At 36.3% G+C, this 27,318-nt stretch overlaps 1 protein-coding gene across 5 annotated transcripts in view; it reads left to right on the top strand.

Annotated features, from left to right (window-relative positions):
* The window catches only part of tmem44 (transmembrane protein 44), a 59,088-nt gene extending 49,733 nt beyond the window's left edge, over nucleotides 1-9,355 (top strand). For 3 of the 5 annotated variants that reach the window (XM_039766136.1, XM_039766153.1, XM_039766162.1), the window contains one exon: nucleotides 7,184-9,355. In XM_039766136.1, the coding sequence (XP_039622070.1) occupies nucleotides 7,184-7,417 (234 nt within the window). In that variant the 3' untranslated portion in view covers nucleotides 7,418-9,355. Of the gene's footprint in view, nucleotides 1-1,470; nucleotides 1,504-7,183 lie in introns of all 5 variants that reach the window. The other 2 variants (XM_039766145.1, XM_039766126.1) reach the window with 1 other exon arrangement.
* Nucleotides 9,356-27,318: the final 17,963 nt, after the last annotated feature.

Genomic DNA, 27,318 nt, shown 5'->3' with positions numbered 1-27,318 from the left:
AATGGGTGAATGACTGTTGTGTTGTGAAGCGCCTAGGGGGGTTCTTGAACTCTAGTAGGCGCTATATCAAATACAGGCCATTTACCATTTACCATTTACCTTCCATGTTTACATTTGCTTAATATTTCATTGAAAAGTTTATGTCTATTATATTTATATTGTTTACTGGAGCATGTGAAATACCTGAATCTTGTGTCTGCTATCAGTATTTAGTCGTATTTAAGAATTTTAGTGGTCATAGGTCTTGCTTCATAATAAATCGGCCCCATTCTTAAAATGTGGCTAGAGTTAATTTCATGTAGAATTTACAATATTTCCTGATGTGAATTTTAGTCTTTATGTGGGACATGTACTGTAGTTGTTTATCACTCAAAAAATATATTCAGTCAGATTAATTTGTGATCAGCTTTGAAAAATGGGATAAATTAATTGTGAATGGATAAAAGTCATCAATTTTTGTAAACCCACATAATATAGGTTAGGAACTGGAGGACTGCGTAAATGTCAGGAACCAACAGTCTCAGTCCATAGTAGAGCACACTTACACACTATGCACAAAAATGCACACAGGCAAAGTCAATCTAGACCTGCATACCATTACATTCTTCTGTTCTTGATTACAACTTTTAAATGTTTCTTTCTTCTAAATTATGTGTATTTCACATTCAGTAAATATTTGTGTTGGTCTCTGGAGGGGGAATGTTACTGATCAGTCCACAAGAGGGCACATTTTGATAAGGCTTTCACAGAGTAATGCTGATTTGAGTGTTATAGTAGCATTATCTGCAACAATATTAATGAAAAACATTCAGATAATCATTAAATGTTACTTTTGTCGCATGCTAACATTGACATGTTTTAAGTTTTTTTTATTATTATTTTTGTTTTAATAAAATAATTTATAATAGAAAATTCAGCAAAATGAAGAGCACAAGAAAAATACAAGGACATAATATTTTTTCATACCAACTATTAAATACTTTAAAATATTGTAAATACACCAGTAACATTACTATTGGTCATTTTTGTATTTAAACATGATATGAATATAAACATGTGCAAATTTTGGAGCCTGTCACTGGAGTGGATTTTACCAGACTATCATGCTTCAATGATTTGAGATCCTGTCCAAAGCTACGCAAAAATTCTTCTTTCTTTAGGTATTAAACTGGTCATATTCACATCATTTTGCTTATGAGTTGTTAACTCTTTAAACATAATGGAGCCCAACAGTGCTGAACTTTAAACTAGTTCACATTATCACCTAATAGATCCAGGATCCTGGATTTAAATCCTGCACCCAGTTACTGATTTAATGTCCAGAAACTGTTTGTATCTTATGCTCCTGGTATAGGTTCTGGCCCTTGTGACACTGAAGTTGACTAAGCAGGAGAATGTTATGTTGTGTAGCTGAAAAAAAAATTTGTTGTTAAACTGTCTTAGGGTATTTGATTTGTTTTCATTCCACAGCAAAAATATATGGAAGCCTTAAACTCAGAACAGGTATGCGTCTTTTTAATTATACAGTGCATGCATGCATGCTCTTGAAATATATTTTTTGCTAGTTCTCCTGTTTCTGGATTTAAATATCACGCAAATATGTTATTTTTTAAAGTCCTGGAATTCGATTATAATTCTTATAGATGAAAACTGTGGTTAAGTAATATTTATAAATGTATTTGTTTAAACCAGATATCCACATATAGTAGTATCATTACACATGGGTAGGCTTTGAATGATTTGTTTCTATCTCTCACCTGAGTATTTAGTAAAAACTTACTTCTGACATTAGGCATTTAATACCTTACAAATTGATACATATCTAAGTGAAGAATATGAAATGCTGCTGTCATTTAAAATCATTATGTTCTTTCCAAAACTAACATATTTAATGATTCTAAAACACTCTAACAGAATCCTTTTAAACATTTCTTTATCTACTTTGTTGCTGTAATAAATTAGCCTTATAGACAAGATCATCCTCACAGTTATCTGATTTAATGGTAAACCTTGATTTATTGCAGGCATTGTATTCTTATAGATAGCCATAAAATCATCCAATAATGTGTACTCCTCAAAAATGTAATGGTTAACTTAAAACAAAAGCATAACACTCCTTCTTTTTAGAGTAGGCGACTAAACAGCATATTCCACAGTTCAAAGACAATATTAATAAAATAAAATGAGATCACACGATACTCTACAGTATGTTTTACAAAAATTATTTATTTATAATCACTCCTTTTTAATGAACTGGTTTACCATACAAATACAATTTTCGATAGAAAAGAACAATGAAGTTCATTGCGCTGCCCAGTATGGTGTAGGGTATGTCTCTTTTCTATAAGTACTCAGTATTATACTGGGAAAAATCTTTCAGCAGTGTCACATATTTTGTATTTATTATCTTTATCTATATCTTTTCTAGTTAAATGTCTTTAAAAGTCACATTTTACCCATTTAATTGACATGCATAGTACCTGTAATTGATCAGTTACTATGGTTTTCCATTTTAACTATGCCGCATGTAACAACACTAAAGAATAAAACTGAGGATAGGGTTTATTTACAGAATATCAGAGTGAGTACAAAGGGACAGAATCAAGCCTGAGTATTGTTCTTATGTCAAAGGAAGACAGACACCTTAACCTTACAGTAAGGTTATAAAGTGCATTTTAATAAGGCTTTGCTTTTTAGGCCCCATTGTGTTATAGAATAAATGGATAATGTTCCAAAGGTGATTTTTTGAATCTTTGTCTTTACTTTGTTGGTAAAAATGTATTCATTAACATGTGGATGGTGAGAATTATATTTTTATTCTCTTAGGGAAACTACAGTTTGCCATGTAACATTACCTTTATTTGCAAATGGAATTATACTGGTTTTCATATCACAAGCTGCTTCCAAGCAGAGTATTTCACTGTGAGTGAAAATCATCCTGTATTTGAGTATTATTTGTTGAGTGGAACGTTAACTAATTGATTTCATTATTGTGTTGTTCTTTATCATTGTGTCTGAAGCACTTGTTGTTGTGACATTAACATGAATTTTGATGTTCATATTTCTTACTTATTTTGTTTGTTTGACTCAGCTGTAGAATGGCCAATAGAACAGACGTGGCTTGTTGGCTGTGGTCTGGAATCTAGCAGTGGTTCTACAATTAGCTGATGAACAGATAAATTGCTGTTTTTCGTTTATTTTAATTTGTTTCTAATTTGTTTTTTAGCTATTTTAACAAATATGTATCCTCATATGTGATCGGTCTGTATTTAGTAAGTGGTATAATCTGTTCTTGCATTCTATCTCGTAATGTGTACTATTGAATTGTATTTCTGAGGTGGTAATGATTGATTGGCCATCTAGCACTGTGAAGAGGATTACTTGCATTCTGTTTTGTGTATTGTATTAATCTCATTTTTAGCACCAATTGCATGCCTAACCTACCTGGAAGGGGGTCTCTCTCAGAATTAACTTTCCCAAGATTGCTTCAGTTTTTTTGGGGAGTTTTTTCTTGTCTTCGTAGGGAGTCAAGGCTGGGGGGTTGTCAAAAACAGGGCCTGTTAAAACCCATTGAGGCATTCCTTGTGTGATTTTGGGCTATACAAGAAATAACTTCTTGTAGTTGTTGATGCATACATCAAATGAATTATCTTGTCTTGTAACTTTTGGCTGACTTGAGCTTGATTTTTTTTTTGCGTTGAATTTAAATTTGCATTTACTCCTTTTATATTGGGTATTAGGTTTATAAGCTCAGCCTCTGGGAATTAAGTTTGGTTAAAAGCCTGATACGTTTAATATCAGGTGCATTCATTCACTTTTCAATGTGGGTATCTATTTTCAGCACTTAATTTATAGGATCAAAGTTAAGAAACATCTAGTTACTAAACAGAGTAACAGGGAGAACCATGTGGTATTACCTTAGCAAGGCTTCACTCTAAGCCTCATCAGCAAGAAACTAACTGGTGTCCTTTGAAGTAAGCTGCATGGATCTTCTTCATCCCTCCAGCATTAGGAAAGTAGAGTTGGTCTTCGTACTGATCAGCTCCCAGAAGTTAATAATGTGGCAAATAGTAAGAAAACTACAAGTGGGTGATCAAAAAGAAAATAGTAACCTTCGGGATCATCACAAATATTGCAGTTTCATAAGATATCAAGAAAAAGTGGAGAACTCGCGTGACACAGATCTGTCCTTTTAAAACACTGATTGCTTCAACATCACATGAGCACAAGAGAGTACCTTGGTATGTATACTTACAGGTTGTGCTCTCAGTCCTCACAATTATTTCAGTGACTGTACAGCAAATAAAGAAGGCAATTGTCAAGTGTTGGCTGAGTTCCCTAAATGTTAAGATAAAACTAACAAAGTACAGCATCAAACAAACAATGCCAACTGTGAAACATCACATAACAGAATAATGAATTTTCTTCATTTTAAATCCGATGCAAGAAGCATTAGGCCATGATAATTGATTTTTTGCATTGTAGGTAGGTTTGGCTTTGTTCTATCATGACTGGAGAATATAACAGCCCACTATAGCACATGAGAAATAAAACCGTCTAAAGGTGAATCTAGTTAAAAAGAAAAACAAAAGGACTATAAGAGCTATCAATTAAACAAAAACACTATAGGCGCTTTTCCACTGCATAGTACGGCACAGCACGGTTCAGTACAGCTCACCTTGGTTCGGCTCGGTTTGTGTTTCGACTGCAGTTTAGTACCGCTTTAGAGTGGGCGGGATTATTCACGTGTCGTTAGAGTTGCGCCGCCTCAACTGCCATGACACCGTGGAACTTTTACAACAACACGCAGACAACGACAACACTTTAGCTCGACGACGTGCAAGGGTAAGCATCTAAAAAAAGCACATCACTAGCTAACTTTTATCACTGTTGCAAAGCATAAAATGAACTTAACTGCCATTGTAACATTAAAATGCTGATTCTGTATATTACAGATCTTCCACATTTTGCAAAAAAGTCGCCGCAACAGACCATCTGTTTGGACATTTAACCGTGCTTCAGAGTGGTGGGATGTGATTGTTCCCGGTTTTACAAACACTCAGTGGCTGGAGAACTTTCGAATGTCTGAAGAAACATTCATCCACTTATGCAACAAACTGCGTCCAGCGATGGAGAGACGGGACACAAACTTCCGCGTGTATAAAGAAAAGAATAGCCAGTGACGCAGTAATGACGATTTTCTCCGGCCAATCAGTGACCAGCAGTTTACACGGCACGTTTTGGTAACGGTTCGGCGCTTGGAACCTCGGCTGAGGTGGTACTAAAAAAAGGACCAGGTACCAGGTACTGTTCCCAGTGGAAAACCCCCCAAAAGTGAGCTGAACTGAACCGTGTCGTGCCGTACTATGCAGTGGAAAAACGCCATAAAGTACAGTTGAACTCAAATGTGTAGCAAAAGACACTGTACACTGAGAATTCTAATAGAACTCTGAAAGCATGTAGTTTTAGTTTTTTTTAACAATCTTTGATAAAGATGATACTTTGACAACAGTTTGTATGCCTTTGCACAACTTCTGAAACCATGCCTCTAGGAAATGACCAATGCATCACAATGACAGTACCACTAAATGATGGCACCCGTAAAAATGGTGATGTTGTAAATATTTAACAAAATGAAAATAAAATATGACTTTGTTAAACATACAACAACGTGGATACTGGAAAATATCTTGCTAGTGCATAACAGTTGAGGTTTACTATTTAGGGAATTAATGACAGTAGTTCACAAAGGCTTTAAAATTAGAATCACCCCAAAATAGTATACCTGTATCTCTCTCTCTGTATATATACTGTATGTATATATATATATAGTGGAACGGGACCGGGACACAGACTGACAGACATCGTTTGTTCACCCAGCACACTTTTATTTCTACCACCACTATGGTGTAGCGGAAGTGCTGGGCTCCAGGGTTCTTCAGGCACCGAGGCGCTGCCTGGCGTCTCGTGGTCGGGAGGAGGCACCAGCCCTCCTCCGGTCCCCTCGGGCGTCCCGGCTGAGCTCCACCCCCAGCCGCCTGTGACAATATATAGGAGCATTGTCACCTTATAAACCTAAATAGCATTTTAATTTGTGGTCTTCCTTATCGCTGAGTCGTAATCACATAATTCAGTAGTGAATATTATTGCAGGGTTGTATTGAACAGTATGCATCAGCTTTACTAATGTAGAAATGTGGCCTGCTTCTATTTCTGTTTGACTGTAGCTGCTCAAAAAAGAGATGTTTTCAAAGGTTTAGTTATGGTTATTTTTGTATGCTTTTTACCTATAATGAATCACATATCTTCATTTGTCAGCATTAAGAATTAAGGTTTCAAAATATTAATGAAGAACACGTGATGTTCTTATTTTGCACTGTTTGATTTGTTGCCACCTTATTGTTAACTGGTAAGTATTTTAAACAAGACTGAACATGTTTTATAAGCCAAAGTATTGAAATTAGAAAGTTGCCTACTGAGGGCTAAAGACTTGTCATTGGTATTATGCTTAGTAATAACTTGCGAATCACATGTTTTTCAGACGTAATGATATGAAGTAAAGGAAACATGAAAAAGCCAATACATATCTAGTGATTAACTTCATTATTTCATTAACTTCACAAATTCAGAGCAATTAAGATTATATATGTGCTGTTAGGTTACATGTTGACCTAAAATTGGCCTAGTATGAGTGAATACGAGTGTGGCTGATAAGATTAATGTAGACTGTTTGTGTAGACTTTATTATTCCAGAGAGATTAATAAATAACACTTAAGAAATGATACAATATCTGTCATTGTGCTCTGTGTTTGACTGGATTTCAATCAAGGGCTGATCCTTTATTTCTGCCTAAAGCTGCTTCATTAGGTTCTGGCCTCTCATGAACCTGCTATTGTAAATAGTGTCCAGAAAATGGATGGATGGAATATTCTTTCAAGTCAAGTACTGGAAACTGTGAATAAAAAATTATAATTGAGCCTTTTTCAATCAATCCATCCATACATTTTCTAACTTGCTTAACCAGTTCATTGTCATGAGGAGGTGATGCCTATCCTGGAAGTAATTGCAAGTAAGGCAGAAAACATCCCTGAACAGGACAATATTGTTGTACCATCTTCTGGTGAATCAGTAGTCGAAAATAGAGTGCTTGTGAAATCATTAATTGCTATTTTCTACATTGCAGTGGGATTTTGAAGATATGGATCAGAATTGGAATAAAGGACTAAATACAGACCCAGAGGATGTAAACAAGGGAGCTTCAATTCACCAAGACTTGGTCAGAGAACCCCAGACGGACACTGCCTCACATGCTATATCAGATTTCTGGTACTATGAAGGCAGAGTCATGATGACGGATGAGAGAGCCTCTGCCATTCTTGCTGATTATGAAGAGGAAATAAGGAGGACTGGAAAGTAAACAAAAACTCTAATTTAGTCTTGAAATTTCTTAGCTTTAATCTGCAGTAGTTGCAATATTTCAAGAGGAAATATGCCAAACTGGAAAAACTGAATAAATATCAAGTATCATCATTATTTAAGGTACAACCATATATGCATATGTGTTTTGTATTGTTGAAGAACACAGTTTTCAATTGGGATGTATTTTATACTGCCAGCTATTTGTAAATCTTATTTGAATGCTTTTTCTTGTTGGGTATTGGATTTATAAATAGTGTAATGTGAATTTCAACTTTTCCCTCTTGTTGAAACAGAAAATACACTATGGTGATAAAGCTGCTACTTTATATGCTGAAATTACAAAAAAGACAAGCCATTTTAAATAGAAATTTAACGTTAAAAACTATCTTAGTGTTATGTTCTGACAGCCTTGCACTTTCCTAAAGCATAACACTGGTACTGGCTGTGTGGAAGATTCAGTGTTCCTCTGGGCAAATGCAAAGAGCAGCATTTGACACTTTTCAAACTATTCTGCATCATTTCTTAACACTTGCAAAATTGTAAAGCCACCTCATCTTGAGTCTCTGCTCTGTTATGGGAAATGTATGTCACAGCTAATGGTTTAAGTAAACAGCCCAAATTATCAGCAAATCCCTAAATTTCTTTAAAGGCCACAAAGAAAACAAAAGGCCTAAATGTAGCAAAAATAAAAAGGCCCAAAAGATGATCAAAAGTCCAAAAGAGTTAAACCGGGAGATGCATCCAAACGGCAAAACAAACAAAAATTAAATAAAATGAAGTGACCGAAACTCTGGCATGAGGCAAAAATCACAGTCAAAATTCCAGCAAGAAGTTGAAAACTTGGCAAGACACAAAAATAAATCAGGAAGAGAATACAGTAAAGGTTTAGAAGGATTTATGCGCAGATCACAAAAAGCAAAAACCTTTTATCCTGTCTGCTGATGAATTTGCAGTCACAGTCCTGAAAACCAAAAACTTACAAATTTGGGATGCGACCATCAGAATAACATACACATCCAGTGCCTTATTTATATACTACCTTTAAAAATGGTAGAAATACTGGAGTGGTGCTAAAGAAAACTAGCAATTACAAATATGAGTTGAAAAGCCCATACTGGCTACAGCCCACTGAGGTTCCATTCAGACTGCAAATTGTTGTTTGATTTTTCAAATTAGTTTTACAAGCAATTCAAATCTGATATCATTGAATATTAAAGCTGCAAAATTAATACAAATTTATTAAATGTTAGTTCATCAGATAGATGTGACCTAATCAACAACCATGAATAGCAACTACATGTATTGTTTAAATGTGTAATATACTGTATGCAATTGGTCTGCTGACAATGGCAAGTGCTTTAAATGTGTCAGCAAGACTTTCCTAGTTAAATATGCATTTGAGGCATGCTTTGCACTAAACATGTAGTAATTGGACTATATTGCCACGCTTTCTTCCTTCCTTCCTTCCTTCCTTCCCTCCTTCCTTTCTTTCTTTCTCTCTTTCTTTTAATTTGCATTTCATGTTTATTTAAAAAGATTGAATCTATATCACAGAGAAATATTGTAATTTTTTGAATAGCAGTAGAAACAGATAAATTTACAGTGGCTGTATTTGGCCCTATTTATTTGAACTGCTAGCTAACTAGGTAGTTTACATTGATGATGACTGTACAATTGTAATTTTGCTATTCAATCCAATACTTATAATTATACTTAGACACAAGAACTAAAAGGCTATTATACTCACAAGATTCATTGAAATTGAAGTATAATGATTATTTCTGAACATTGTACTCTGTAAGAAATTAAACAGACCATGACAAACAGTTGGGGCACCACCCGGTGACACTGTATAATTGGAATGCAGTTGTGCAAAGAAAAATGGATGTCTTTTCAGATGGGAGTTCCACAATAAACTGATTTCATAATTGTCAAACTGGAAATATGTCCTTCTGGCAAGAAGAGGTGGGTCCAGGCTGATGGATACTGGAAGTGACTTCAGAGATGTTACAGCTGTTAACCGTCCTGTCTGTAGAGAGAGGCAGAGAAAAGGCATTAGAACATATCACCAATCCTTAGAGTGGCAGGTTATTGCAATCACCAGTGCCCTTAAGCTGTCCCTTATGCTGCCGTGTGTGACAACACATAAATCCTACTTGCTTTACATGTCCTGGCTAAATGTATGTGAAAAAGTCAATGCATTATGTCAGTTTTCCCAGCGAGACTCTGGATACAGAGAGCTTTTTTAACATGCCAGGAATGATTGTGAACAGCATAATCCTCAAGTAATTGCTGATGGTGAACAACTGAGGTCAATATTTGTGGAGTTTTTGTGCAAATTGTAATATTAAGCCCATTTAAGAGATGCTTATACTTGGCACCTCCCAAATAATTCAAAGAGTATACGATGCATGTTTTGCGCCTAATTGGGGCTTGTCTGGTTTACATAACTTTGCTTCCCCTTACTGTGAATGAACCTCAGACCTCAGTGCCTGAGGAGAAGCCAGTAGCTGGTTGGTTCATTTACATGAGAGGGTGAAGATCGGAGTATTATATTCAGACCTATGAACATGTATATATATATATATATATATATATATATATATATATATATATATATATATATATATATATACTGATGTCATTTTGAAAAACTGTTCATTTATGGAATCTGTTTAAAGTGTTTCAGTCACAATGTCTGTTAAAGATCTGTTAAGTTTGCACTGCACATACAGTATTCAGTTAAAAAGGCTAAGTGCCGTTTGGCTTGCAAAACACCATTTAAAACTGCAAAAGTATTTGAAGAAGCATGCAGTAGGAGCGCTACAGTCGAGTTTCGTTTTGCATTCAATTTTGTATTATACATTTTACTGGTTTTCAAGCCTTTTTATTTTAAAGCTAATCATATTCATTGTTTTATGTTTTTTCCAAAAATAATACTTATTTATATATTTTTGTCAGATGTTCAAATAATGCACTGTTTTGCTAAGCCTTGACAGAAATACAAACTGTATGTAAATTAAGTGTATCAGCACAATAAGGATATATAGATAGCGAGGTAAATGGGGTGCACAAATGTACCTTGCCTCAGGCAGCATTATGAAAAGTATTGTGATTGTTGCACTCAGCACTCCTTTTCTGTTGCAAACTGTTTCTGGCTTCACACTCGTATTATTTAACGCACCAGCCCTGCTGTCAGGTATACTGTTATATGTTGTGGTTTTAGGACTTTATCACACCATATATCCCCTAGCATTTCAAATCTTCACCATACCATTTTATTCTGGAGCCGGTGCTGGATGGAGTGCTGACAAAACCATGAAATCAGCATAGTGAATAACAACCATTAAGTTAAACGTTTGGGCTAACTTAAATTCACTACCATTGTAACAGGCCAGTTGCAGATCTATTGCACCTATTGATTTGTTAATATTTTTGAATTTCCTAGCAAGCTTTGGACCTCCACCTCTCTCACAATGAGAAATTTGCTACCAATTCTTCGATTAAACCTGAAGTAGATACAATCACAAATAACCCAAAACAAATGACATTTTTTAAATTACTAAATCATATTTTTTGGAAGTGCATGGTTCTTCTCCATAGATTATTCATTTTCTTCTGGACTCCTAGAATTTGCCCCACCTCTCTCTTAATTTTGAATTTTAAAAAGTTGAAAGAAACTTGGGGTGTATGAATATAGAAAAAGTCCTGGTCTTGTTGGAATTCCACTTGAACTCAGTATTGTGGAAACAATTTCTTCTTCCTCTCTTTCAAATACTGAATGCAACCATTTCCTTCTCTATTTAAACCGTAAAGTTTATATATCAAATTATAACTATAATGCAGTACTACTTGCAAATTCAGACATTTTTGTTCCTTCCTCATTAAAAAGGGATCTGGTAGGGCTGTCCTCTCCCCTCTTCTTTTTACTTTATCATTGGAGCTATCAGCAGAGGCTAGCCATATACCAAAGTTTCTCACCCCTATTTCACTAAATAATATAAAGAACAGAATCTCTGTTTATGTTGATTAAATTCTTCTGCATCTTGGTAAAGCAATTGAGAATCTCCTGCATGCTTTAAACCCAGTCAGGCTATGAAATTAATTGTATGAATTCATCTATACTAATACTTAGCCTACTTTGCTATTTTTCCTACATCTATCCTACATTACTGTCTAATTCAAATATTTGTGCAGTGGCATACCCCCTGCATGAAATTGCCACAACATCTGTTTTGTCTTTGTGGATTTCAGGTTGTTCAGTCATGGTTGAATATTCCTTTGTCTTTATAGTCTCACCTAGCTATTGTCTATATAAATGTTGTTCCCATACTCGCCTTCTTCATTTGTAGGATTCCCCTAAATCCTCCTGGTTATTACTGGTCAAGGGTTTGGTCTTTACACTCCAGATTTACTTTAAATGGCAAGAGACCTAAGTTAAAACACTTTTTAGGCCACGATGAGTGTGATGCAGGTGTCCAGATTTGGAATTCTGCCACTGGGGCTCTCTGATGCATCCTTCTGCCCCTTCACTCTGTTTTGCCATTGACTCTTCACTTGACTTGCCCTATGAATTAAATATTTGCTTTTGATTAATCTGGTCTTATAAAGCTTCACTCACCACCAATTACAATTATGGTCAGGGTCGAATGTGGTTTGCTCAGAGGGTCAAATTAAGAACCATAGACCAGGAGATGAAGTTTTTGGGGAATACACAAGAATAGTCTCAAAACAAAATCATAGTCCAAAAGTCAATATCCATTACAACTATTGCTTAGTTTTTGAAAAGAATTCAAAAACTTCAACACAGATTGCTATATATTGCCATGTTAACTATTCTCCATGCCATGGTGTCATGACTGGCACAGACTGCAAAACATGTGACTATCAATGTTCATCAGTGCTAAGAGTAATAATCACAAAATAATGTTGACCATAAAAAAATGACAAACAAAGTGGAGCAGGTAAAATGTAAACAAAGTAACATAAAATTAGAAACATACTGTAATTCATAAACACAAAATTATAATGCAAAAGGATACAGAATGAAACAAAATTATGCTCACAACCATTATGGCATATGCTATCAAAATTTCGCTCGGAAGGAAATTAGGCTGTATACAAAAATAGCCAATAGAGTACATTTGGCCATATTTATTATTCATACATATGTGGGTTCACTTCCCGGTGTGGATAGCGCTTTGAGTACTGAGAAAAGCGTAATATAAATGTAATGAATTATTATTATTATTATTATTATTATTATTATTATTATTATTATTATTATTATTATACTAGCACACATGACTGGATGTGCTTTGACGTCAGTCTGTTGAGTAATCTGTTTAGTTACTATGGCCTCAAATCATTCTAAATTCTTCAGTCTCACTTGGTCTTTTCTTCTTCTTTTCTCTTGTATCTGTAACTATACTCAACACTATAGTTGCATGGGTTTTCTTTTCTGTCTTCTCTACGCAGCCATCCTTTTTTCTCCACTGCAAGCTCCTCCTTCCCTCTCAGAACATCAGTTTCTGTTTTTTACTCTTTGGTAAATGAGTCGTGGTGTAAATTCTTTTCCCCTCATCCCTTCAGTGACCTCAGGATCACACTTTATCCTCACCTCTGTTGTGGGATTCTGTCTTTAAAAATATTATGATTATTCCTTGAGGACCATTAACCATGTGTTTACTAAAGTTTATGTATGTACAAGTTCTTTGTCTCACTTCTCGCAAATTCTGCCTAACATTTCTTTGCCAAGTTAATGTTCCAGTATACTTTTTGCATTTGTACCAGTTTTATAAACCTGTTCTAGCTTTCTCGTTTTTAATTTCTTACTCACCTTCCTTGATGAAATCTGTAACAAATTACCACAACTTCTTATGTTTGTAGATCTCTCTATGATGTGGCATTCTCCTAGAGCTGTGTATATTGCAGGTTAATGGACATTCACTCAGTCTATTCAAAACTGAGATTTTGTTTCTTACTTGGTCAAAACCTTACTAGCAGAAATTTGTGATTCAGTGGCTTACTTGTGTGGTGGTGTGGTGAGTTGGCATCACCAATTTTCTTAGTGGTTTGGCATAGGATTAGTCTGGATTGAGAGGAGTTGCAGATGGGAGTTGTGTAGGTTTGTATTATTTACTAAGTACATTATTTTATTGCTGTAAATATTGATTATTTTTGATTACATTAATAAAAGTTAATCACAAAAATATTAAGGTTGATAGACTGAATTATATAGTCAGGTCTATAAGTATTTGGACAGTAACAAACTTTTCATACTTTTTGTTCTGAACAACACCACAATGGAAACAAAACAATAAAGATGTGATTAAAGTATAGACTTTTAGCTTTAATTCAAGGGGTTTAACAAAAATATTGTATGAGCTGTTTACAAAAGACATAAGTTTTTATACTTCAGGGTCCCCTTATTTTCAGGGGCTTAAAAGTATTTGGACAAACTAACCATAATAAATATAACAATCATTTTCAATACTGTATTTGGTTGACAATCCTTTAGTGACTCCCTGAAGTTTGGAACCTATGGCCTTCTCCAAGTAAAACTTTACCAGGTCTTTACTGTAGCTGTCTTCAGTTGCTGCTTGTTCGTTGGATTTCTGCCATCAGTTTTGTCTTCAATGAGTGAAATGCATGTCCAATTGAATTGAGGTCAATTGATTGACTTAGTCATTGAAGAATATTCCACTTCTATCCTTGTTTTGGCGTAATGTCCTGTTGTCCTATTAGTTTTCAGCATTTGGCTCAATCTGAGCAGATATAGCTCTATACACTTCAGTTTTTATCCTGCTACTTCTGCCAGCAGTCATATCATCAACAAACACTACTGACTGACTTCCATTTGCAGCCATTCATGATCAAGCCATAAAACTGGCTCCACCATGTTTAACAGATGGTATTCATTGGATCATGAGTCATTTCTTCTCTTCTCCATACTCTTCTCTTTCTAGCATTCTGGTATACATTGACAGTAGTTTCCTTTGTCCAGACAAAATTGTTCCAGTACTGGACAGGCTTTTAAAAATGTTTTCTGGCAAAATCTAAACTATCCATCCTATGCTTGAGGTTTAACAGTGGTTTGAACCTTGTGGTAAACCCTCTGTTTTTACCTTCACAAAATCTTCTCTTGATTGTAGACTTTGGCAATGACAGGTCTGCCTCCTGGAGAGTGTTCTTGGTTTGACTAAATGTTGTGAAGGGTTTTTATTTACCAAGAACAGAATTGTACAGTCATCCAGCACAGTTGTCTTTTGTGGTTTTCCAGACCTTCTGGTGTTGTTAAGTTCACCAGTGCATTGCTTCTCTTTAAGAAAGTACCAAATGGTTCATTTGACCACTCCTTGTGTTTCTGTTTTCTCAGCCTAATGATGGACTGTTTTTACTTGCATGCAGGGCACTTTGGACCTCCTGTTGAGTTTTCACGATGACAGTTTTCAAATGCAAATTCCACACTTGGAATCAATTCCAGACCTTTTATCTGCTTAATAGTTAATGAAGTAATGAGGGAACTGCTCCCACCTGCCTATGGAACAGCTTGTCAGTCAAATGCCCAAGTACTTTTGAGCTCCTGGGAAATGGGAGGGCTATGCAGAAAAATAACTGTCATTCCTAAATGGCTCATACGATATTTCTGGTAGACCCCTTAAATTAAAGATGAAAGTCTTCACTTCAATCACATAATGGTTGCTTTGTTTCAAATCCATTATTGTGGCATACAGCACCAAATTTATGAAAATTGTGTCATTGTACAAATACTTATGAACCTGACTGTAAATTAACATAATGCCAAATACAGTTTTCAAAATTAATTTAAGACACATTTTTAAATTTGTTTCCAGGAGTACACATATTATTCTGACACTACAGTATACTAATTCTGATATTATGCTAATTATTTTCTATAATACATATACAGTTTGGGCAGTTTGGCTGTAAAGAAAAACTTGACAGACTAAAGAGATCGTTCCTCCCCCACACTATGCGACTCTTCAATTCCACCCGGGGAGTAAATGCTATCATTAATTTTATTTTAATTGTTTTCATTTTTTTTTTTTTTTTTTTTGTTTCATTTTTATTACTATTTAATTTAATATTGTTTCTTTGTATCAGTATACTGCTGCTGGATTATGTGAATTTCCCCTTGGGATTAATAAAGTATCTATCTATCTATCTATCTATCTATCTATCTATCTATCTATCTATCTATCTATCTATCTAATTCCAGTTATATATATAGACTATAGGTTACTTGAAGAGAGAATACACCAAGTTGTCTTCTGGCTGGTTTAAGAAGAACAGTTTATATATGTAATAATTTGAACATTTTATTACTTTGTAGATTCCAACTGAACTGTGTAAATCTGAGACTTGCTGCATATTGTTAAAAATAGCTGTTTCAAAAGCAGCTGTCAAATCAGGATTCATAGAACATTAGGAGGCTTGGGATATCATCATCATTATTGGGATAAACTCTGTGACCCCTTTATATCAGAGGTCTTGGTCTTACTTCCTTTATAAAGCCAGTCAGCATCTTTAACAAATCTCTTATGGAACATTGCCCACTGTCACTATTAAGGCCATTGACTCTGTTGAATACTGATGGAGACCTGCCTGCAAGAGGTCTCTAGGACTCATAAATTCAAATCTTACAGTATCTCACAGTATTACATTCACATTCTACAGTTAACCTTTAATCTCTTTGAACATCAAATATTTTGTCAGTATAATTTTTTATTTTTAATGTGATTAAAAGTTATTTAAGTAAGTTTTTTTTCTTGACATAAAGACAATGTGCAGATTGGAAAAAACAATACATGGAACATTCTTTTCCTCAATTGTATTTCCTGGCGAGATAAAAAATGTACATGCTGTTAAAAATTATCCTGTAATAGCTTCATTTTTTCAGTCAAACTTTGATAAATCCACTTCCATCAAGGAGTGAGAAAGATTAAGAACATCAATCTTTCTTATACATTGAAATCATCTGTATGTTATTTATGCATTCAAAGACGTGTGCACTAAAGTCAGCTGAAACGAGTTTTATTTTAGTTCTCCTTCATGCCCAGGCTATATGTGATTTTTTTTTATTCTAATGCCTGTATCTGCTGAAAAAAATAAACCAATAATAACATGTCATTCAGTAGATTCAGTTAATATAGCAGTGGTTTTTGTATTAAAGTTTTAAAGAATGGAGCACCTTTAAAGAATTGGTGAGAAACAAGACGTCCCTTGCAAACAGTATGTTCACTAATTAGCTCTAAAGCAGTGATCTCAAACTCCAGTCCTGGAGGGCTGCAGTGGCTGCAGGTTTTCATTTTAACTCTTTTCTTAATGAGTGGCCTGTTTTTGCTGCTAATTAACTTCTTTTGAGCTAATTTTAACTGACTTTCTCTTGAAGACTCAGACCCCTTAATTGTTTCTTTTTCCTTAATTAGCAACCAAACAATAATGAGATACAAAATGAGGCAAAACAACTGGTGTCCATCATACAATATCTGAAAATAAAGAAAGGTGAAGGTCTCAGGAATCTCAGTCTGCTCAGGTCCCCAAAACATTTAACAGGGCTCTTAGAAAAGAGAAAATCAACAATTGTATGCTATTGCACAGTAATAAGCAGCAACAAGCCATGGAAATAAAGAACGGGTTTAATTAGCAACAAGACTCTGCGCCTAATTAAGCAACTGCTTGGAGTGAAATTGGAGTCTGAGGCCCTGACTTAATTGGTCTTCAGTTGGCTCACTCGCTTCACATTTCATTTCTGTTTGGGTGCCATTTAAGGAAAAAATGAAACAATTCAGAGGAACGATAAAGAAATTCAGAGAAACAAATGTTAAAAAACAAATCAATTAAAATGAAAGGAAAAAGAGTTAATTAGCAGCAAAAATTAGTCACCAATTAAGTAAAGGGTTAGAATGGAAACCTGCAGCCACTGCAGCCCTCCAGGACCAGAGTTTGAGATCACTGCTCTAAAGGCTGGGTAAAGAACCCCTTGCATAACCAATTAGTTGCTTTTTTGCAGTTTTGATATGAGATAGAATATGAAGAGAAAAATTGCTTGCCAGTATTACAAACTGTCATAACTGTTGTACTGCTAGATGTTATACAGAAAATAGATATCACACTCAATGTTGTTTTTCCCACCAAGGAAAGGAAGGGAAGAAGAAGAAAACTTAGAAGCCATTAGTGAAACATGTTCAAATGGGTCAGCTTTTTGATTTGCAAACACAACTCCCGTCTCTTTTATTGGTGAAGAGTTGTGAGCATACAACGGCCTAACTGACGTGGATTATGTGACATGAGTAATTATAGGCTTTTTCGTGGCTGTTGTTTGCTGTCCTTCACTGTCACCCTTGATGGCTCCCACTGAAGATGTCTGTGTGAGAAACTCTATTATCTTCATCTTCAATGAAAATATAAGATTAAAAAAAATTTCTTGGCCATCACTAAAAGCAACACAGGGGAAAGTTTAAAAAATGCTTATTTTTGAGTGGAATGTTCCTTTAAGCTCCTGTGCTAACATTTAAACAAGACTGAAGTCTATATTTTGACTTGGTAATTTGCTAAGTCTTATTCATTCATTTTTTAAACATTTGCTGATATTGCTTGATACCAGTTTCAACCAGCTTTAGGTGTTAACACTAAAATTACCAGAGCCTACGAGAAAACTCAAAAATCCGACCCACCTTAAGCACATGGCCTCATATCTTCCTTTAAAATTTTCAAGTACAAACAACAAGAATTCAGAGTTAGTCAGTGACTGAGAGGTGTCAAGGCCTTGTGATTTCAAAACAATCTAAAATTATCACCTCTGCACCGCCTCATGTTTGGTCTTCACCAAAACTTGTGCATATTGATGAAACAACTCCACTTTGGTTTCATCTATTCAGAGAACATTGTTCCCAATGTTTTGTAGGATCAAATGGTATAATCTTTGAGTAAATTTTCTAAGATGCTCATTACTCCGGAGATTTGCAATAGTCTTGCATGTTGGCCATAAAACCCTTCCTAGACTGATGAACAGTATCAGCTTTTCAGGTATATTTTAAATGTTTTTTGCTGTTAGCTACAAACCTGAATAGTCCAGCCCAGACTGCTAAAGATTCCTGCTTTTATCTAGATGTAATAGCACTTGCTGACCATCAGCTAATTAAATTCACTTGATCAGCAGCTCCTAACTTTGATTACTGTCTAAACTGATCTGGAATTGTCAGTGATTTTTCCTGAATATGATGAAATCTAATGCTGGTTGGTGCATGGGGTTAGAAGAGATGCATTTTCCAATGTACCAATGATGAACAATAAGACATCAAAAGAGAAAAGAACAGAAAAGAATTTAAATTCCAACAGTAAATTTGAATTATTACAGGAGGTAGTGTATAAGCTATCGGCTTTTCAGTTTGTGTAATAATGTATAGTTATGTTGGTCTCAACATCAAAATCATACCTGAATCCGCACTATTTTGGAATCTGGTTTTCTTTAAGGTCACTTCAAAACCTTATCTGAGAGGGATAATTAAAAAAAGACATTTTGATTGATCAGCTAAGATCTAATATAAACAGGAGTTCAAGGTGGAACCAGTTATTGAGAGATATCCAGACATGAATATTATAGAGTTAGTCAGATGAATTCACAAATAATTTGCTTTCAAATGAGTAGAAATTTGTGGTGCTCCACCAATGGTACAAAATGCCTTCTTTAGTACCTAAGGCAGTGTAACATCAAAGACACATTAATTTTATCGGTGAAGTATATGAAATAAATACAGTAACATATACCAAAAAGCAAGGCAAATGCAGTTTGTCAAATTAGGAATTTCACACAGCATCCACAAAATAAAAAGTTTAAGAAATAAAAAAAAATCTGTAACCCAATTGATGGTCTAATTTGTATTTATGTTTGTGCTTAATGGTAGCATTTTAAAGATAGTTATAAAAAATTACAAAACCAATAGCTATTAGCATCTAAAAGTAAAATTGGTCCCACCACTAAACCCAGAGTTTCACCATATTTCACTACAAATAAAGAATGAGTTCTCTGATTTGATAAAAAGGATGTAATACATTAAGAACATTTCTTGTTATGACATGTATGTTGTTAAACAAGTGTAATAAAATGCTGTGTTGATAGCATGAATAGGTATGATAGGTTATGAATGGATCTAATAACATAATGAGCATGGCATATGCTACATCGGGAGGTCTTAAAATATCATTTACAACACAACTTTAGGAGGTTTCTATTTAGTGACTGGGTGAATAACAAACATAAACTTAAGGTTTGTGATTTTACTGTATAAAGTCATAATAATGAAAAAAAATGGGAAATTTGAAATTGGTCAATAGTTTATTAGAACATTTAGAATTAAATATAATTATACAGAAAAAAGAATTTTCAAGAATTTGCAGTTGATATGAATATTGTTTAAATGTGTCATTGCTATGCAGATCAATCCTGAGAAAGGTCATAAGTATAGATCCACTGTTTGTTACACTAGTTGTAGTTATGTTTAGAATATGAAATTATAATCACAATATAAAATATGAAGTAAAAGCATCACTAAGTTATGAAAGGTAAATGACTGACTGTTTATAATTTTCCATCCATCCATTATCCAACCCGCTATATCCTAAATACAGGCACACAGGGGTCGGCTGGAGCCAATCCCAGCCAACACAAGGCGCAAGGCAGGAAACAAACCATGGGCAGGGGGCCAGCCCATCGCAGGGCATGTTTATAATTTTGTATATTAAAATTGGTTCAGTATTTGAAAATTAAATGAAAGCTAGTGTAGTTATTTAAGAACTGGAGCTAGATATGATTCTTGCTGTCACATTCTGAATTTTCTTTGTAAGTGAGTAACATCAACGATCTGACAGAGAAGCATTACAATGCTCAGTTTATTATAATGTGGCACAGTGGTGCACTATCACTTTCTGCTTCACTGTTCCAGCTTTGTGGGTTTGAATCCTGCATCTGGTAACAATCTGTTTGAAGTCTATGCTTTCTCCTTGTTTGTGTGGATTTTTCAGTGGGTATTTCCATTTTCCTCCCACTCCCCACAATATGTAACATCTAAATTGGTTCCCATGTAATTATGTGTGTGAGTAGGCTGATAGCAGCATTGAACACTGTGGGACTTGCTCTCTATCTCTCTCTCTCTCTCTATCTATACTAATAAAAGGCAAAGCCCTCACTGACTCACTCACTGACTCATCACTAATTCTCCAACTTCCCGTGTAGGTAGAAGGCTGAAATTTGTCAGGCTTATTCCTTACAGCTTACTTACAAAAGTTAAGCAGGTTTCATTTTGAAATTTTACACGTAATGGTCATAACTAGAACCTATTTTTCTCCATAAACAGTAATGGACTTTAGCGATGGCTGGGGGGGCGGAGCTGCGTGTGACATCATCACGCCTCCCACGTAATAACGTGAACTGACTGTGACCACAGTAAGTAGAAAAGAAGGAACAGCTCCCAAAGAGCGCTGAAGAAAAACGCCGAATACTTTATTCGACTGAACGCAGTACGATTGATCACTTCCATGCATCAAAACTGTTCAAAAAATGCATTACACAATTGACAAGGTAGGAAAAGAATATGCTCCGAGTTGAGCTCCACAGCTAATGCGGTCTTGCGGAAGCAACTTCATCACGCTGCCACCAAATACTCACAGAAAAATCCACAAGTTAATACATACGCTGTCTCTGGAGTTTCTCCACACTCAATGTATTCCTCACATCCCCTTTATACCCTCTGATCTCCCATTTTAATTCAGATGCCTCCAATTTCCAGTAAGGCTCTGCTTCGCGATGAGAAGTAATAAGTCTCAGGGACAGACCCTACAAAACGATGCCATTGATTTCAGGCAAGATTGCTTTTCTCCTGGACAACTATACATTGCATTCTCAAGAGCGAGCTTGCGCAGCTTTATCATATTACAACCAGAGTGCTGAACTGACAACGTGATATGTAAAGAGAACAATAATAATCGTAATAAACGAACAATAAAACAGCGGAGAACCCGTGGATTAAATATAAAGGCAGCTTCCTTGGCAAAGCAAGGAAAAAGGATGGCTTTATATGTCGTTCATTTATAAAACAGCAGAGAAGCTGTGTAAAGGCTGCTTCACAAAAAGCCAGCAGAGTGCCTTATATGAGCAGGCAGTCAGCTAAAGAAGGGAATCAATAAATATCTATAATCGTAATAAACAAACAAAAAATAGTGTACAAGCCGCGGATTAAATAAAGGAAATGGGTACCTGAACAGTAAAGTAAGTCTCGAATAGCTACACAATAACTATAACAATCGTAATAAACGAACAATAAAACAGTACAGAACCGCGAAGCAAGGAGAAACGATGGCCTTATATGCCATTCGTTTATAAAGCAGCAGAGAAGCTGTGTGAAGGCAGCTACACAAAAAAACAGCAGAGCGGCACACTCTGAATGTATTCCTCGCATCACCGTTATACCCTCTGATCTCCCATTTCAATTGAAATGCCTCAAAAGAAAAAGGTTTTCTTTTCTTCTTAAAAAAATTTAAAAGCAGTTCTTCATCGCTGGATTTTGCTATATACAGTATATATATATGTACATGTGTATATATATGTTGATATGTGTATATATATGCATATATATGTAGATGTATATATGTATATATATATAGATATGTGTATGTGTACATATGTGTATATGTAGATATGTATATATGTATATGTATATATGTTTATATGTGTGTGTGTGTGTGTATATGACAGCAACACTCATAACAGTGACAAAACAATTACATTGACAATCATGTTACGTTATTTTTAAAATGTTTCCTTTTCTTTTTCATAACTTCTTTAACACACTACTTCTCCGCTGCGAAGCACAGGTATTTTTCTAGTATATATATGCCAATATGTCCTCATCATGGGGGATGTTTGCGTAAAGTGCCTATTGCGGGTGAGGGGTTTAAGGATGTGCTCCACCCAACTTGAAACATTTTCTGTAAAGGAACCAATTCCTGAAACCAGCTACATCCAGGACATAACTGATTTCTTTAAAAAACCGTCTGCTATAGGCCCCTTACCTGAGGGACACAATGGATGTTGAGGCAAGTGAACCAACAGAAATAGGCAAATCTCCCTGCCAATAGAAAATATGTAAAATGTGTCCTTACATTTATAATACAGATTGTGTAGTTATACCACACTGCCGACTAAAACATCACATTAAGGGATCCTTTTCCTGCAGATCATATAATGTGGTCTACCTAATTCTCTGTATAAAATGTCCTGACACTGCACTCTATTTGGACGAAACTAGACAAACACTCTGCCAAAGAATGAACTTACCCAGGTGCCACATTAATCATGACAACAGAGATGTTCCTGTAGCAGCTCACTTCAACAGCCATGGACACTGTAAGAGGGACTTTAAAGTCACAGTGCCTATGGGCAACTTCAGAACACAGAAAGACAGAAAAGAATAAGTCACAACATGGTTTAAATACAAAGAGTTTTACGGCCAGATATGAGGATGGTTTGGATCTCTCAGACTGGCACAGACAACCTGACTACAGATCCACATTGTTTTGAAAATCTCATCAGAAACTTAAAAAGACTTTGTTGGACAGTTATCTTACCAAATGATCTTAGCTATACATTGTTCTCCTCCCTTGCTAAATGAATGTTAGCCTGGAGAGGTCTGTTAATTTTTTACATCTAAGATGTCTCACTTAAAAGTTTTCCAATGCTGTATCTGTCCTAGTGTCTATATAAACACAGGGAATTCCAGTTTCTGTAATACATCTTACCTGAAGAAGAGGCCTGAGTTGCTTCGAAAGCTTGCATATTGCAATCTTTCTAGTTATCCAATAAAAGATGTAATTTTTCTTAACTTCTCACCACATTCATAATACTAACACAGTACAACACCCTAGTACTACTGAATAGTGGACTAAGACAGAAAATTCTGTCAAATAAAACAGAATTGCCTTCTGAAATAGCAATTGTATGGTCACATGTAGGGAATCCGGTAATCGGGAGACCGGGATTCCTGGACATTTTTCATTCCCGCATTCCTGGGAATTAAATAGCTGTAATTCCTGGGAAACCGGTAACGGCCAAGCTCGCATATGTAGTGTATAAAAGTGTAAAAATCGATCAAGAAATAACAGAGTTATAGTTGAAAATAATTAAGTGGCACGGTTTTTTGGCCCATGGTGTAGTGTGTTGCCGATTAATTCAGTCAACAAAAGACCAGCAGCATTCATTCTCCCAGCTCTGACTAAGACTGAGCACAGTGGACTGGGAGGAGTCTGCACTTTGCAGCTCACGAATGCCGGGAGACAGACTTAATAGATGTCTGTCAGGCAACAGCTTTGAACAGCAACTTGAAATTACAATGTGTCAGTCTGTTGCATCCGCATTATCTGTGCCAAGAAACTTGCCATCACAGAATGATGAGAAGAAACTGGATGCATCAGTAAAAGCTGAAATGGCGGTGTGTCAGAGCAACGGCAAGCGCGGGCGTTGTTTAGAACAAGTGTATCAGTATCTGATGACTGTGCCGCCTACTTCAGTGGAGGCACAGCGTGCTTTACCTGCACTACCTTTGCGATCTACCTGTCGATCGCGATCAACGTATTTGGCACCCCTGAACTAGATACATGTATTTATATGACAGCATGAACTGCTTGTAGATAAGGTTAGTCTTTTATTGGTGTCAACATATTGCAATAGTTTTATTAAAAATAAGTGTCGGTCGTTCTAAAACCGTTCACATATGAGATGCCCGTGCACTGTGTCATTCCCGGGAGCCCAGGATTTCCAGGAATGACATGCGGGATTCCCGAATTCCCGGGAATAGATAAACCCGGAATAGATTCCCTAGTCACATGGTGTGACGATGTGGATTCTACTCCATGCACCCATCTTGATTTTTAATTTTTTTTTTTAACAGAGTTTTAAATATAGTAAAAGTGCAAATGCAAACATTTTGGAATGAACAAATAAGAAAATCCACCACAGTAACAAATGAGGTCAAACACTTTCCTTAGAAAGTCCCCCCTTATCTGATACTGTCCTTCAGATATCCTTTATGGGCCTGAGATTCTGTAAATTAGAGGTGCCCAAGTGGATTACAAACGTGGAATGCTTGGCTATTGATCACAAGAATGTTTGGTGGAGAGTTATTTATAAATGGACTCTTTGACTAAGCTGTTTTTCAATCACCCATTCAGTTCTTTCTGTCCATAAAATTTCATACATTTTACTGCCCTTGCGTGTGTTTAGCCCTTGTCAAGTGTGTCGTAAAAGTCCCTGTTGCTCGGTTGCTGGCTGACTGAGCTTTGTACTATAATGTTATCTCCATTACTTCCACTACAGTGCATATGGAGCAAGACAAACTGGCTAACAGTCTGATAAGTTTCATTGCCAGTTTAATTAATAGTTGTAGTGTGTCAGTTAAATTGAGTGAATCAGAGGGTGAGAGATCTGTTTCCTGAAATCAAGGTTGTCTAAATATTTTGAATATACTCCCATTAGGGTTTGCCACAGCGGATCATCTTCTTCCATATCTTTCTATCCTCTGCATCTTGTTCTGTTACACCCATCACCTGCATGTCCTCTCTCACTACTTCCATAAACCTTCTCTTAGGCCTTTCTCTTTTTCTCTTGCCTGGCAGCTCTATCCTTAGCATCTTTCTCCCAATATACTCAGCATCTCTCCTGTGCACATGTCCAGCCAACGCAATCTCGCCTCTCTGACTTTGTCTCCCAACTGTCCAACATTAGCCAACCCTCTAATGTACTCATTTCTAATCCTATCCATCCTTGTCACACCCATTGCAAATCTTAGCATCTTTAACTCTGCTACCTCCAACTGTGTCTCTTGCTTTCTGGTCAGTGCCACCATCTCTCACTACTGTCCTGTAGACCAGGGGTGTCAAACTCCAGTCCTGGACGGCCGCAGTGGCTGCAGGTTTTCATTCTAACCATCTTCTTAATTAGTGACCAGTTGTTGATTCTAATTAACTTTAGTCTTAGCTTTAATTAGCTTGACTTAGGCCCCTTAGTTGTTTTTTCCTTAATTAGCAGCCGGACAGTAATGAGACATAAAACAAGCAGGACATGACCAGCTCACCTGTACCCATCAAACAAAATCTGAAAATAAAGATGAAGGTCTCAGTAAGGTTGATCCCTCAGGTTACCAAAACATTTTAGGAGTTCTTAGAAAAAAACAGAATATCAACAGTTTTGGAAATGTCTGCTGTGGCAGAAAGAGAGCAACAACAAGCCATGGAATTGAATAATGGGTTCAATTAACAGCAAGTATCAGCTTCTCATTAAGGAACTGGTTGGAGTTTTGAAGCCCCAGTTTAGCAGGTCATCTATCTGTTGGCTTGTTTCATGTCTCATCTCTGTTTGGCTTTCATTTAATGAAGAAAATAATCAACTCAGAAGACTTAATCCTTAAAAACAGGGCTATTAAAATAGAGGGAAAAGAAGTTAATTAGCAGTGAAAACTGGACACTGATTAGGAAAAGGATTAGAAAGTAAACCTGCACCCAACTGCGGCCCTCCAGGCCTGGAGTTTGACACCTGTGCTGTAGACCTTCCCTTTCACTCTTGCTGATACCCATCTGTCGCAAATTAGTCCTGACATTCTTCTCCACCCATTCCACCCTGCATGTACTCTCTTTTTCACCTCTCTTCCACAATCCCCATTACTGTGTACTATTGATCCCAATTATTTAAACTTCTCCAACTCTACTGTTGCATCCTCACCATTCCACTGACCTCCCTCTCATTTACACACGTGTATTCTGTCTTGTTCCTATTGACCTTCATTCCTCTCCTCTCTAGGGCATATCTCCACCTCTCCAGTGTCTAATCAACCTGCTCCCTACTATCGCTACAGATCACAATGTCATGAGCAAACATCATAGTCCATGGGGACTCCTGTCTAATCTCGTCTGTCAACCTGTCCATCACCATTGCAAATAAGAAAGGGCTCAGAGCCAATTCCTGATGCAATCCCACCACCACCTTGAATGAATCCATCACTCCTAGCGCAAACCTAACCACTGTCACACTTCCCTCGTACATATCCTGTACAACTCTTATATACTTCTCTGCCACTCCTGACTTCCTCATACAATACCACAACTCCTCTCAAGGCACCCTGTCATATGCTTTCTCCAGGTCCACAAAGACACAATGCAACTCCTTCTGGCTTTCTCTATACTTCTCCATCAACATCCTCAGAGCAAACATTGCATCTGTGGTGCTCTTTCTTGGCATGAAACCATACTGCTGCTCACTGATCATCACCTCACTTCTTAACCTAGCTTCCACTACTCTTTTCCATAAATTCATGCTGTGGCTCATCAATTTTCCTCCCCTGTAGTTATTACAGTCCTATACATCCCCATTATTCTTAAAAAATCAGCACCAGTACACTTCTTTTCCACTCCACAGGCATCCTCTCACTTTCCAAGATTCCATTAAACAATCTGGTTAAAACTCCACTGCCATCTCTCCTAAACACCTCCATGCTTCCACAGGTATGTCATCTGGACCAACAGCCTTTCCATTTTTCATCCTCATTATAGCTGTCCTTACTTCCTCCTTGCTAATCCATTGCACTTTCTGATTCACTATCTCCACATCATCCAACCTCTTCTCTCTCTCGTTCTCTTCATTCATCAGCCTCTCAAAGTACTCTTTCCATCTGCTCAACACACTCTCCTCGCTGGTGAGTAGGTATCCATGTTTATCATTTATTACCCTAACCTGCTGCATTTGTTTCCCACCTCGGTCCCTCTGTCTTGCCAATCAGTACAGGTCCTTTTCTCCCTCCTTGGTGTGCAACCTTTCATACAACCCATCAT

The sequence above is a fragment of the Polypterus senegalus genome, chromosome 1 (genome assembly GCF_016835505.1).
Source record: "Polypterus senegalus isolate Bchr_013 chromosome 1, ASM1683550v1, whole genome shotgun sequence".
NCBI classification, from domain to species: domain Eukaryota; kingdom Metazoa; phylum Chordata; class Cladistia; order Polypteriformes; family Polypteridae; genus Polypterus; species Polypterus senegalus.
The sequence above is the reverse complement of the archived record's forward strand: the minus strand, read 5'-3'. Positions and strand labels throughout refer to the sequence as shown.